Here is a 15,706-nt window from a genome sequence, read left to right on the forward strand (position 1 = left end):
AGCAGCAGTATTTCTGGTCATTAGATAACATATATATATATATATATATATATATATATATATATATATATATGGTATTTTTCAGAAGATTTCTGCTCTGCATGCTCAATATATAAATTTGCAGTTCTCCCGGAGCTAGTGGGCAGAGCTCCCTCCTCCATAGATTTGTATTGCTTGTCTTGCAGACACAGGACAAAGTTGAGCTGATTTTTAAATGAACATCTGAGCAGCAAGAGGTGAAGTAGGGGAGGGAGGAGTCTGATAACAGGACAATTTAGCATTTTTGTCTAAAAATTACAAATCTTCTTATATTTGCTTTATAATTTGTCTATAAAAAGTTTGTTTAATTGACAGAGCTTACTTACAGTCAGTAAAATTTAACAGCTGTAAAATTAGAGGTATTCCAGCTCCTAAGAACTTATGTCAATAGGAGTTTGACCTCTGGGACCCCTGTGATCTCCAGAAAGGGGCCCCGACTCTCCACCCTGCATGAAGCAGTGGGTTTGCACACGCTCTCTGCATCGTCTATGGGAGCACCAGAGGTATCTGAATACAGCTCTGGTATCCAACATCAGACATTTATCCACTACTACTATTTAGGGGCTGAAATAACCCCTTAAAAGCACAGTACTATTTTTAGGTATTTAAGGCTCAAAAAAGTCTGTAAATCTTTGGGCCATTTTCATCCCAAGAAACAGCTGGTATGCAAAATAATAGTATTGATACATGTGTTGTACCAAACCAAAAACATCTTTCAAAAAAACTGTTCAAAAAATGGCTGATAAAATGTCCAAAAGCAAAACATTGTGGCTGGAAGCTTAAAGGGGTATTCCAGGCCCAAACTTTTTTTTATATATCAACTGGCTCCGGAAAGTTAAACAGATTTGTAAATTACTTCTATTAAAAAATCTTAATCCTTACAATAGTTATTAGCTTCTGAAGTTGAGTTGTTGTTTTCTGTCTAACTGCTCTCTGATGACTCACGTCCCGAGAGCTGTGCAGTTCCTGTGGGGATATTCTCCCATCATGCACAGCTCCCGGGATGTGACATCATCATTGAGCAGTTAGACTGAAAACTTCAGAAGCTAATAACTATTGGAAGGATTAAGATTTTTTTAAATAGAAGTAATTTACAAATCTGTTTAACTTTCCGGAGCCAGTTGATATATAAAAAAAAGTTTTGGCCTGGAATACCCCTTTAAGATGATAATAATGCCCCAATTGTTGTTTGTGCTAGCAGCCTCTCCAGTTTGGATCCCGGACAAATGGTTCAAGGGGATAGAAGCCATGTTAAAGGGGTACTCCAGTGGAAAACTTTTTTTTTTTTTTTAAATGAACTGGCGCCAGAAAGTTAAACAGATTTGTAAATGACTTCTATTAAATAATCTTTATCCTTCCAGTACTTCTTAGCAGCTGTATTCTACAGAGGAAATTCTTTGCTTTTATAATTTCTTTTTTGTCTTGTCCACAGTGCTCTCTGCTGACACCTCTGTCCGTGTCAGGAACTGTCCAGAGCAGCATAGGTTTGCTATGAGGATTTTCTCCTGCTCTGGACAGTTCCTGATACGGGCATAAGGTGTAAGCAGAGAGCACTGTGGACAAAACAAAAAAGAAATTAAAAAAGAAAATAATTTACACTGTAGCATACAGCTACTAAAAAGTACTGGAAGGATAAATATTTTTTAAGAGAAGTAATTTATTTCCGGATTTTAAGTTATACTTTTTGGCACTGAAACATTTCAAATTTGATGGTAAAAACGGGGTAGTGAGGGAACTGTGGTTGTCACAGTCAGGTAGTAGTACACATATTAAATGGACGGAAATGGGGTTTCCAACACAAAATAGGTACATAGGAATTTCTATAATAGGAACACTTAAAAAGGTTTGGGTTGAGGTTAAATCTAGATGTAAAATCGAGGGGAGTCTTAAATGTACAAGAATATGGGAAAATTTGAAGCACCTCAATAGTGATATGGGGCAGGATTTTTGGAGATATAGAGGTATAGAATATGTTCACCAAATTGTAGTTGACAATCACTTTAAGTCTTTTTGCAGAAATGAAAATGGATTTTGATATTCCTGATAAGTCGAAATTTTGGTACCTTCATCTCACTGAAGAAGTAAGAGGTACAAATAACACAACATTTTTGTCTATCACTTCACAACCCTTAGTTGAATACATGTTGCACGCAGAGGTGAAGAAAGGTATGGTAGGCACTTTATATAAATTTTTGATTCAAGAAACCACTTTAGGATTTATAGATAAGATAAAAAAGAAATGGAATGTAGAAATAGGTAATGTTGATGAAAATTCCTGGGTGCGCATCTTTAAGAATGTAAAATATTGTACCTCAAACAATATCAATTTACCCAATTAAGATTAATTTTTAGAATATACTATTCCCCAAGACAATTCAACTTAATGGGATATAAAGGTAGACATCAGTGTACGAGGTCTGAAGAAGAAGGAGTTGGTCGTTTGCATCTAATATGGGAATGCACTGGGGTCTATGAGTACTGGGTGAAGGTAATCAGATGTATTGAAGATAAACTCAATGTCAAACTAGATCACTCCCCACAATATATTATACTTGGAGATTTTAATATCAGTTAAAGGCATAACATATTGATCCTATTGATCCTTAATCTTCTAATTTTGGCATGTTTAATGATTTTGAGGAAATAATACAACCCCCAGCCACCGGATTTTGCGGCTTGGCTTAATATGGGTAATAAAATAAGATCAACAGAGAGGAGCAGAAGTAAAGAATCTAAGAAAAAACGAAAAAAAATGTAATAATTCATGGGCATTATGGTCTATTTAAGAATATGGAAATTAGATAATTTTCCCCCCCTGATGGGTAAGAAAACGGGAGGGGGCGGGTAGGTTATTTATTATATTAATGTTTGTACTGACCCTGTTACTTGTATTAAGAAACTAAATAAAATAAAAAAATAAAGGATTGAGGACATGTTTTGGATTGGATTTGGATTTTGCCATGACCAAACATTCTTTGAGCCAAGTGTGCATGTTTACGGGAAGCCTGGGAATTAGCTATTTTATATGTATGGACAGCTTTGGCAAGGTATTTTACCTTGGACAGCATAGACTCTATAGATTAATATGGTATGCCAGCATCTGTCTCTTGTCAAGATGAGAAAGGTGTTGAAAGGTTATTTCAGCATAGTTCTGTATTTATATTGCTTATATGTCATATTTACTACCCCATATGATGACCCGGACCTTTTCGAGTCATTGAAATGACACACTGTCAGTGTTATATGAAGATGCATGGAATGAATGAAACAGGCCAAGGGCAGACCACACATTCACTTGACAGAGGGGCTTCATTTCAAACAATTGCTTATATGACAAGGGGATCTTGATGTGGATGAACGATCAATACATCTATTGTGTGCCCTGTATAATGCACATACCCACATCATGCCAGTGCCACAAGTCAACTTTGCTTAGACTACTGAAGTATATTACCATATATTAATCTTTAAAGAGTGATTCCTCTCAAAATAAAAAAAAGGCTTATTGAGTAAAACGACTAACATAATGGGCTTTTATCATGACAAATATTGGAAATGCAGCCACTGGTATAGTTACAAATGGTGGCATTGCTAGAAGAATACAGCTCATTGGTCATTCTCTTACAAAGTAAAAGCTATTCTATAAAGAAAAATATTAAGATTAAAATGGATTTCCTGTACTAACATCTATCACGCGATAACTGATCCATCAGCCATACGGAGCAAAACTAATCGTGGAAGATGAGCATATAACTCACTGATAGAAAATGGCATGTCGATAGCTATCAGTGTGCTGCTTAATAACACTGATATACAGGACTTTTACAAAATATGTCTATTTCTACAGTAAAATGTCTGTAATTTCAGCATCAATGAAGACAGATAATGAGATATTTTAGATTATCATAGGCATTAAATAGATAAAGCTCACTTGGAATGCTTCAGATGCTTTCGATACAAAGTATAATATAATGGCATATTACTAGAAAATGTGCTGCAGCCCCTTTCTTTCTCAGGATTGGTGGGGGTCCCAGAGGTCTGATGCTCATCAATCATAAAGTGATTTTATACACTAGCTATATGCCATACCATCAATTACAGAACTGTATAATAGTTTTCTGCAAAACACAAGAAAGGTTGCACACTATTTTAAAGTGACATGGTAACTTTTTTTTTATTTTTCTATTTGTGATCTCATATTCCTGATCCTGTGGAGTTAGTTAATTTCAAGAGATTTGGGATTGAGTTTAATTGAAAGCTATAATATAGCTCCCTAACCAAAATGGTGTTCTACACATTTATATGTATTTGTCCCTCCAGCTACATAGTTAGTATAGTTGAAAAAAAGATATACGTCCATCAAGTCCAACCAAGGGATTGAAGGGAAGGGGTTGGTTGTGATGAAGGGGAAGGGACGTGATGTACATTTATTGCTGGGAAGTGCTGTCTGACTTTTTCTTTTTCTATATTGGGGCTGAGGAGGAGTCAGGAGACACCATATATTCCATTACATCAGTGGTCCTCAACCCAGTCCTCAAGACCCACCAACAATTCCAGGGTTTCTTCAGTTACTCAATTGGAATAGATAAGAAAAATGTCAAATCCTGGACTGTTGGTGGAGCCCTGAAGACTGGATTGGGAATCTCTGCATTAGACAGAAAGATTATACGGGCAGCACTGCTCTCTTACTATATTTGCTATGATGGAGTTCCATTTGTTTCTTCTTCATCACAATGATACATGCACAAGAAAGATTCCAAAGCAGCACATCCAAAATATGTTGTCACTTAACTAACACTCATTTTGGCGCAATCACCTGATGCTCACATCAGGTAAGTGTAATGGCTAATACACAATAAGCAAAAGAAGAAATGGAGCACTCACCAGGTCTTGAAGGACAATTCAAGCTTCTTTATTTCATCTTGCTTGGCAACATATAAACACGAAAGGGAGAGCGGACAGTACAAACAGGTGGGGGAGAGTCTTAGGGCTAAGCCTCTACCCCACCCATTTGTATTGTCCGCTCTCCCTTTCGTGTTTATATGTTGCCAAGCAAGAGGAAATAAAGAAGCTTGAACTGTCTCTCAAGACCTGGTGAGTGCTCCATTTCTTCTTTGCTTATTGTGGATTTGATAATAAAAATAAACATATTTGGTATTGGCGCATGTGTAATTGTCCAAACTATTAAAAAATAAAATGTTATGTCCTGTACGGTAAATGGCATTAACGTAACAAAAAAAAAATCACAGAATTGCGTTTTTTTATGTTTATAACATCATATCCCAGAAAAAATGAAGTAAAAAAGTGTTCAAAAAGTCTGATCAATACCAAAATGGTACCGATACAAACAGCATATTACGGCCCAAAAAATGAGCCCTCATACAGCCCAGTATACGGAATAATATAAATATTATAGGGGTCAGGGATTTATTTATTTTTTTAATTAAAAAGTTTAAAAAAAATGAATTATGAAAACATGACAGAAACTAAACAAATTTGGTATTGGTGTAATCAGGCCGACCTAAAGTATCAAAATAATATGTAAGTTTGACCACAAGGTGAATGGAGAAAAAAAAAAGAAAAACCCCAAATTTGCATTTCTTCCAGGACAAGTGGATTTTCTTGAGGGACAGGTAGATTGTGTTCCGCTTTAGTCCCATGGACAAGTAGTTTTTTTATTTATTTTTTTTATTTCCACACCCTTGTGACAATCAAGCACCTTTTAAACAGAATATGATTTTAATACATTTGTAATTTTGCACTAAACCACCTATATTTTTAATTAACCCACTAAAGCTGCCAATACATACTAAATATGCTCTGATTCTGGATTCTCATCTGTTAGCTGGAATGGAGAGTGGCTACAAAGAGTGTCTGCCCAGGAGGATCCAACATATCTGTGCATAACACGTCCAATCTACTAATGTAACTGCTGGGAGGAAAACAATTGCCGTATTACGCTGCAGATCATGGCTTAGAACAGGTGGACACAGCTTATCATGGAGGAATGCTTCTAATAACAGGGACTTGTACTGATCCAAACAGGACGACTATTATGCAGTATCGAAAGCAAAATAGTTATTTCGTTTTTTTAGGTCTCTAGTCTGACATGATCAAGACCACAATACACAATAAATCGTTACAAGGTAAAACAAAAGCAATACCAGAAATTCATGGTAACCTATTTTAAAAACAGGAGAATAATATCTATATTTAAACAACTTTACCATAATTCTAGGCCATCTTCCAGGAGGTATATGTGCGGTGGTTGTGAAACGTCTGTGCTCAGCTGAATTACAGGAAGAAGGAATGGATATAAATTCTGGCTGTCTCCACCTAAGCCCTATATTCAAAATCAAATAAAAGAAATATTAGTGTGGCCTATTTACAATTCATATCACATAAAACTAGAAAACCTTTACGCATTATTTTCGCAATAAGAATCGCAGATTCCTCCTCGAAATGTTTCCTTCCAGTTTTGAACATTTATATTACATAAACTTTACATTTAAGCATCCGTTCCACTCACTCTAAGTGGCAAGTGAAGCGTAGATAAATGTAAGGTTACGTGGGGTGAGAAAAAATATTTTTCAATTCTTTGATATATATTTAATAGTAAAACACTAGCTAAAATCAGCACTGAAAATGATTTGAGGGTATTGGTGGACGGTGAACTTAAAGGGGTACTCCCGTGGAATTTTTTTTTTTTTTAATCAACTGGTGCCAGAAAGTTAAACGGATTTGAAAATCACTTCTATTAAAAAATCTTAATCCTTCCAGTACTTTATAGAAGCTGTATACTAAAGAGAAATACAAAAAAGAAATGCATTTCCTCTGATGTCATGACCACAGTACTATCTGCTGACATCTGCTGTCCATTTTAGGAACTGTCCAGAGCAGAGGAAAATCCCCATAGCAAACATATGCTGCTCTGGACAGTTCCTAAAATGTACAGAGATGTCAGCAGAGAACACTGTGGTCAAGACATCAGAGGAAATGCATTTCTTTTTTGGATTTCTCTTTAGTATACAGCCCCTAAAAAGTACTGGAAGGATTAAGATTTTTTAATAGAAGTGATTTACAAATCTGTTTAAATTTCTGGCACCAGTTGATTTAAAAAAAATAGTTTTCCACAGGAGTACCCCTTTAACTTTAGTAACCAATGTTAGGCAGCTATTGTCAAGGCAAGTAAAATTATAAGATGCATTACAAGAGGCACGCTCATGACAGCAACAAAGTTTTGCCTCTATATAAATCACTAGTCAGATCACACACAAAATATTGGCCCTGATTTACTATAGTAAACCCAACATGTTTTGTTGGTAAACCCGACATGATTTACTATAGTAAACCCGACATGTTTTGAGAAAACCAAAAAATGTCAGGGAAACGCCCCCTTTTCGGCGATCACACCCACTTTCCCCAACGGCCAGTTGGGGAAAGTGGATGTGGTCACCGAAAAGGGGAATTTCCCCCAAATTTTCACAAAAGCCCAACATATTTACTAAGGGTTTCACAGAAAATGTGGTGGATTTGAGCTGAGGAAAACCCGTCAAATCAGAGCATGTGTAAAAAAAATCTAAATATAGGGAAAAGTGCAAAATGTAGGGAAACATTTGTAAATACCACGGGAAAATACTTGTAGGGAATTAAAACCCACAAAGAAAACTACACCACTCTTAGTAAATCAGGGCCATTGTCTACAATTTTAGGCATTTGTTCATAAGGACGTTTGGCTGAAGTGGAGGGGGTGCAAAGGAGTATAAACAAAGAAATAGATGGACTGCAGTACTGAGAAATATTAGCAAACCTATGTACAAATATATTAAGTGGGTATTGTTTTATAAAAAGTTATGCTCACACTGATGTAAAAAAGAAAAAGAAACCCATACTTACCTTCTCTGCTCCCCCGCCATTGCTGTTCTAAGTCCGGCTGTTCAGCACTTTGGTGTCGGCAGAAGAAATTGGCAAAGGAAATGACCCGCTCAGTCAATAACTGCTGAGGCAGGTTACCACTGTGGCCAGTGATTGAGTAGGTAATACCTTGTGCTGCGCAGTGTGACCAGGCACTGCAGAACAATGTCAATCTGCAGCCTAGAAATTGGCAACAGAAGGTGACTGCACAGGTACAGGAGTCGGGAGACAGTGAGAATGATTTATTTTTAAATCGTCACAAAGGGGTCCTACCTACTGTTGCCACGAATATAATGGAGAACTACCTATTAATATGTACAATATTGCTGGAGGAGAGTAATTTTTTTCTTACTACCATATTTTGTTTGAGGAAGAAATCCCCCCCCCCCCTAATATGACCCTAATCTGCCTCACCAAGGTCCCTTATCTTCTCCTGAATTAATAGTGGAAGGACTATTGTTTTTAGGCTTATCAACTATGTTAATATATTATAATTATAATACACATAGAATTGATTTTTGACCTTTACTTCTACGGCAAATACAGATGTTACCATTTGCAATTGATCCAAGTGTATATAATTCATGAACAGACTTTAAACTATTCATAAATATGATACAGCTTCTGCGGAAGTGGCCGCATTTCGCTTTAACAATTTAAAGAACATGGAAAGCAAAAAATCCAACACAAAATGCTGCACAGTCTGACAAGCATCACTGAACAGATGTGAATAAACGTGACTTCTAGAAACTCATCCAGAAAATGACTCCACAATTCTTAAGTTTACTTTGTGCATATGGGTACAGCATGGCATCTTTTATTTACGACAGCACGAACACCATAAACCAGAACTGTTTATTTATAACTTGCATAAGACTCAGTAATACCTAGTTGTAGCTTTGCAGCACTCTTTGCATATGAAAGGATTTTTTGGGGAAAATGTAAACAGGGTTAAAAGAACCAGGAGCACTAGCTTCTCTGACTTTTTGCTATCATTTTTGCAGCTCCTTCATATTTCAAGGCTCTGCTGCTGAATTCTTTTTTTTTTTTTTTTTGCTCTAAGATCTTCATGTACAGTACTTTTTGGGTCCTTTCCCTTAGAAGTCTTAGAACTAAAAAAAAATAAAAAATTATAATAAAACTTAGCATGTCAAACTAAAATATACAGTCCAAAACTGGAAGCCAAAAATGGAAAGCTGGAAACCCCACAAAAAAAAGTTAACAGGATGGGGTGGATCCATTATAAGGAATGTCAAGGCTAATAATTGGAGCTATTAGGTCAAAGTAAGTAGAGTCTATAGCTGTTCAAAATGGGCAATTCCTTGATATTCACCTTAACCAGATGGATTAATGTTGTCAGGATAGCGCATCGTAACATATTGTGTTCTTCACTTTGCTTCCACAACAGTGGTAAATACTGTACAAGACAGCCAACAAAAGGCCGAATCTATGGAGAATAAGCAAATCACAGCATGTCAGTATAACCATGAAGATGAAAAGAAAACCTCACAAGACATACGTATACATAAAATCAATGTGAGAACATCAAGTGATATGTTGTGTATATCATTTACACTGCTTAGAATTATACTCTTACAATGGTGTCTGAAAAGCAGCGACAGTCTTAATGAAGCAAATTGTGCATTTTCCCTCCCATAGAGTTCTATAGGTGGAAAAAAGGCCACAAGAAAACACCATGTGTGCATGGACGTCAGCATTTTTTTCTGGTGTTTTCCCCCCAATTCTCAATTCTTCAATTGAATATGAAGTCACATTAGATCACACTATGGGGATTAAGTATAGTTACCTGCATGTTTACCCTTTCGATAACACATGAGAGAACATGGAGGATCTGCATCTTTGAGTCACATTCTGTAACCTGCTGAAGCAGCTGGAAAAGCAGACTGAAGGTGGTCTCCAGATACTAAAAATTAAAAAAATCCTTTAAAGGTTACATTGAATAGTAATATCCATTTGAAGTTTAAGAAAATAAAGTAACCCTTTAATTTTGCATAATTTAACATAAAACATAGTAGGCCTATTCTATTCACAGAGACAGAAACTAATTTTACAATAAGTATAATGTAGGGATCGACCGATTATCGGTATGGCCGATATTATCGGCCGATAATCACGATTTTGGGCATTATCGGTATCGGCAATTACCTTGCCGATAAGCCGATAATGCCCCGCCCCCCGCGCACCATGACCGCCCCCCCCCCCCGACCCGCCGCACCGCGACCGACCCACCGCATCGCACCCCCCACCATAGTGCTGGGCGGTATACCGTTATAAACCGGATACCGTTTTTTTTATCCCACGGTATAGATTTTTTCCCATACCGCTATACTGGTCGGGCCCCTCCCCCACCCTCTGAGTCAATAAAAAAAAATGTAACTTACCGGTAATGGGGGTGGTCCGGGCCATCCATCCTTCCTGTAGTGTCCGGAGGCATTCCGGGTGGAGGGTGAACCGGTCCGGGCTGTCCTTCTCCGGGGGTCATCTTCTCCACTCCGGGCAGGCTCCGGCCTAGTACGCTGGATAGACGCCGCTACGCCATGATGTCAGGTGCGTCGCTGGGCACGGGCGTCACTGCGCAGCGGCGTCTATGCTGCGTTACTAGGCCGGAGCCTGCCAGGAGTGGAGAAGAGCACCCCAGGAGAAGAAGGACAGCCCGGATCGGTTCACCCTCCACCAGGAATGCCGCCGGACACTACAGGAAGGATGGATGGCCCGGACCACCCTGACAGGTAGGGGGAGAGAAGCGGGTGGCGGCGGCGGCCTATGGCGCCGCAAAAGCCACTGCAGTGGATTGATTTAAAGCTCACGCTTTAAATCAATGATCTGCAGCGGTGTCGCGGGGGGATAAATAGCCGATAACTTATACCGGAATATCGGTATAAGTTATCGGCTATCGGCCCTAACCTCCACCGATTACCGTTATCGGTATCGGCCCTAAAAAAAACGATATCGGTCGATCCCTAGTATAATGTATTATATATTATAATCATTAACATGGATTAAGTCTGTGTCAGTCTGAGCATGTATGTATATTTCAATAGGTAGAAAGGGAACTTCAATGGGTTGTCCAGGATTCAAAAAATGGTGACTACCATTCACACTAGGGCTAACCCCGGAGAGTGTGGACAACTCTATTTTCTATGGGGACCTAAAAAGGAACTTGTCATCACTTTCATGCTGCCTAACCATCAACTCATCTAGGCAGTTCCCTGTGGCTTTTGCCTATTTGGATATGGGGAGAGATCTATCAATTAAGACTGATTGGCTAAAAAGGAAGACCCTGGGGACAGCCCCAGTGACTGAGCAGCTTAAAAGTGATGACAGGTTCACTTTAAGGTTTCACCAAACATGCCTGTAAGCTTCTTATCCTTCTGGGAAACAAGGATCAAGTGCAAGATGAACCCAAAGCCAGTATGTCTCGCTTAACTGTGCACACGCCAGATGCCACTGGGGCTGGCTTGTAATGTCATGTCTAGGCCTGATGGCCACCAATCAAGCCAGGAGGGGGACCACCTCGCACCCTGCTGCCATTCTTATGCCTTCTGACAGGTTCACTTTAAAGTGCACCTACATTATGTTTGTATCCACATCTCCTGCCAGAAGAGGCATCTGGTAGTTTACAGGTGCTGACGAAACTGGACTTCCTGTTCTACTGGCTGCCTCTTCACCATCACCTTTAAAACGACTTTTGGGAATGAGGACACATTTAAAAATGTAGTTCCAATGACAAGCCCAACAAGTATGATAATGGGGGTGCTGGAAATCCACATCATCATTTAACAACGATGTTATGTCTATAAGCAGAGGTATTGTTTTCCAGGACTGTCTGCAGATGACGATTGGTGATATTATTTGTAAAGACATTATATATAAAATAAATGGTCAATATTTCCATCATGCAAAAGTATCTCCAGGACTGTAGCTATTGTTCAGCAAGGCTTGGCTGTCATTGTGCTTCAGAAAATATATTTAATTGCTACTTTTAACATCATAAATTGAATTAAATAAATTATCAATCTTATAAATTTGAGGTTACAAAGATAAAATACATGTGCCCTATGTTCATATAAATCCAATCTCCTTTAAACACTAGAATGAATGTCACAGAGTCTGTTCACATCAATAATGGAAAATAGTACAAAGGGTCCTTCATCGGGTCACTTTTTAAAAATGTAGGACTGGGTATACACAAAGGACTTTACTCTAAATCTAATTGTTGATCTAACACACATTGTGACAGCTAGCTAAGAGAGAAAAATACAAGATGCTCACTGGGAGTTAGAGTACTATACGGGCATGCTGATCATAAAGTGATGGCGTGTTGACAACTGAGATTTGAGTATAATGGTACGTTGACACTTGTGCTTTAGTATAAATGGCCCTATCAAGAACAATTGAAAACAATAACAATTTACCATAAAACGTGGGCAAATTAAAAATAGCACAACAATATAAACACAAAAACAGGTCCCAGCTCTGACCAAAAGGTAAAGTGGCCAGGGCCTGTATAGTAATAAAATATAAGGTACATATAAAAAATATAGCAGAATATATTATTTACTATAACAAAATAGAAAAGGTAGTAAAAGAAATAATAGCATGGCGAGAAAGTATTTATGTCGTTTAACTCATGAAAAATACGATAGTCTAATAACATGTGGTGCTTCAGAACATAGACCTGCTGAGAAGCACAACAGTCTGCTGACATTGGGGGTCTACAGTAATAGCCTTCTGACATGTAGTAGACCAATGCATTACAGCTCCAAGGGGCTACAATAATTGACCTACTAGCACCTGCGGTTCCATTTACATGATTATCAGGACCCAAGGTTTACAACAGAACATTGCTCAGAGCATTGCACTGCCTGGTGTCATCTCTTCCTCAAGTGATGCAAGGAAAACGTAATTCATTAGACCAAGCTACCTTCTTCCTTTGCTCCATGGGGTCCAGTTCTGGAGCTCCCATGCCTACTGTAGGAGCATTCAGAAGACAGGAGTCAGCATAAGCTCTGTAACTGGTCTGTGACTACAAAGCCCCATACACAGCAAGTTGAGATGCCCTGCTGCCCAGCATTGACTTTTTCAGCACCATGTCACATGCCACACAGTTAACCACTGGCAACAGCAATGCCCCGCCCCAGTCAGTGATTGGCTGAACGGCAATGTGTCTGCAACTATGTGAAGTTGCAGCTAAAACAGGTGCCGATACCAGAGACTAAAGGGAGGTAAATAGAAGCTTTTATTATAGGTTAAATAAAAATTTTCAGCGGACAATCCCTAAGAAATATCACACATTTGACAGGTGCCACTGTAAGACAAATAATGTTATGGCGGATTGACATTTTTAGATGTCGTAATAACTGCACCTACCGGCAAAAACTGCTCTGTTCTGAACTCAAAATCATCAACTGGTAAACTGAAAGATTAAGGAAAAATCTTGGGAATGGTTGAAGAATGAGAGAGCATAACAAAAAAATAAAATCTGCATTGGAATCAGGTCACCAAATACTGCAAAATTATATAAAAAAACTAACAGTAGCGCACTTCACTCTCCAGCACTGCACTCGTTGCAGGCAACAAGCTCCTAAGACTTTAATGGAGTCTATCACCTGTAACCAGTCAGATTGCATGCAGAGGCAGGGAGTGAAGTGCACCTGTATGTTGTCCACCTGCCTAAAACTAACAATTAAAAAGGGGTCTCAGCAATGAGACCATGTCTGTGTGACATGTCAAAAGGTGATTTAAGTGATAGTAATCTTAACTTACCACAGACTTAAAAACTATGGCTACATTTGCACTAGATTTGGATGTTCATTGCATCTAAAATGCGATATAGTCCAAAAACTCTGTCAAATACTTCTTACCCTATCAGTGTTATAAATGGCAGTTGGGGTGGTGCTGTCCATAAAAGCTGCTTTCTCTACACTTGAAAAACCACAAGAAAAATTGAGCCGTTCAAAGAATAATAATACAAAAATATTTTATAAAGGAAATACACTGAATCATAAAAATGAGGACTCACACCACAGATGGGGGACAAAAAAACAGCAAGGGTGACCCCCCAGAACCCAAAAGGGAGCTAATGAGACAGGACATGTATAGCTATGGTAGCAGAATACATTGGAATATACATATAGATTAAGTACAATAGTGTCCCACTAGGACTACAAACGCTACACAAGAAAAGTTATAACAGACACATACTTATGCACTGCTCCACGAGGGCCTGGGAGGACACCACCCCAACGCTGCGTTTCGGGACCGAAGCCTTTCTCAAGGGGAAAGGCTTCGGTCCCGAAACGCAGCTTTGGGGTGGTGTCCTCCCAGGCCCTCGTGGAGCAGTGCATAAGTATGTGTCTGTTATAACTTTTCTTGTGTAGCTTTTGTAGTCCTAGTTCTTTGAACGGCTCAATTTTTCTTGTGGTTTTTCAATTGACTATGGGAGTTTAGTAGCATTTTTTCATTAATAGGTGTTTATTTCTTTTTAGAGGATTTTTTTCTTCTTTCTTTATTATGTTCTTCCCCATTTTGGGTTGCACCTATATTCTTGATGTCTGCATATTTCAAATTTTCTCTACACTTGTACACAGCCCGTGTGATTCTGCCTTGTATCTCCCTTCCTCCTCATCTACAGCCTGTGTGAGCTGTCCTTCATTTGTACTGTCCTTTATGTGTACATCCCCCCCTCCCTGCTGCTATCTCCAACACTGAGAGAGCAGAAAATGTTTGATAGATTTTTTTTTTCTTTCTCTCTGAGCAAGAGTAGTAGATGTTTGGAATAAAACTTTCAGCAGAAGTGGCTAGTAAATCCACAGTAAGTTAATTTAAGCATCCCTGGGCTATAAAGACACTACTCAAAAATTAAAGGGATAACAAGATTAACCAGGTTGATTTTGTTCTACTGTCAATCTTCTCAACAGTGGTCTCTCAAGTTACAATGGCCTCAAGTTATAATATTTTCAATGGTCTTTACTGAATCTGTGAAACATGTGAATTGCTTTAAGTTCGGACCAACCAGAATGGGCATTTTACTGGTAAAACACCTGTATTACTGAAGTACGTGCACTGATTGTTCTTTTTGGTAGCACCCCCTGCAGTAAAATATGGTACTTCATGTCCTGCACTGCTCTTTACCTTTGCTTCTTTGGATACCATGTGAGGATGGCTCCATTCTATTTTTCTGGCATTCTCTATATACTGTACAGAGAAAGCACATGTCCTCTGCATAGACTGTGATTTACAGCTTCCAGCAGCTATTTATACATTTTATAAGCAAGGACTTTATTTGTGTATTAGTTAAATGCTTATTTTTTGACAATTTTCATTTTTTTCTATTTTAGGGGGATTCAGAACCAATTACTGGATTTCCATAGAGTTTTGGCCTCAAGATACAATGTTTTTAACATAGAATCGTCACCCTGGAACCAATTAATATTGTAACTTGAAGGACCACTGTATATATATATATATATATATATATATTTATTTATATATAAAACAATAATTCTCATTTTCCTACAGGACTGATCCTTGTCATTCTTCATAATGAGACCCATGGAAAATGCGACCACATGCTATTAACCAATGTTGTGTTGTAATTGTCACCATTTATTTGGTAATCAATTATTTCTATTTTCAGCAGCTTAACACAGTTTTAAGGGCAAAGTAGTAGTGTGGTGCTCAGCAGGGGCAGAATGAATTAAATTAGAATGGCATTTATGAATAGAGTAAT

General features: G+C 38.3%; 1 protein-coding gene across 1 annotated transcript in view; it reads right to left on the reverse strand.

Moving 5' to 3' along the window:
• The window catches only part of IPO11 (importin 11), a 494,099-nt gene that overhangs the window by 287,231 nt on the left and 191,162 nt on the right, over positions 1-15,706 (reverse strand). Inside the window, exons 18-21 of the mRNA XM_056541414.1 lie at positions 13,345-13,390; positions 9,761-9,877; positions 9,287-9,400; positions 6,267-6,382 (exon numbers count right to left, since the gene is read on the reverse strand). Of these exons, the coding sequence (XP_056397389.1) occupies positions 6,267-6,382; positions 9,287-9,400; positions 9,761-9,877; positions 13,345-13,390 (393 nt within the window). The remainder of the gene's footprint in view (positions 1-6,266; positions 6,383-9,286; positions 9,401-9,760; positions 9,878-13,344; positions 13,391-15,706) is intronic.

Source organism: Hyla sarda, chromosome 1 (assembly GCF_029499605.1).
Source record: "Hyla sarda isolate aHylSar1 chromosome 1, aHylSar1.hap1, whole genome shotgun sequence".
NCBI lineage: Eukaryota > Metazoa > Chordata > Amphibia > Anura > Hylidae > Hyla > Hyla sarda.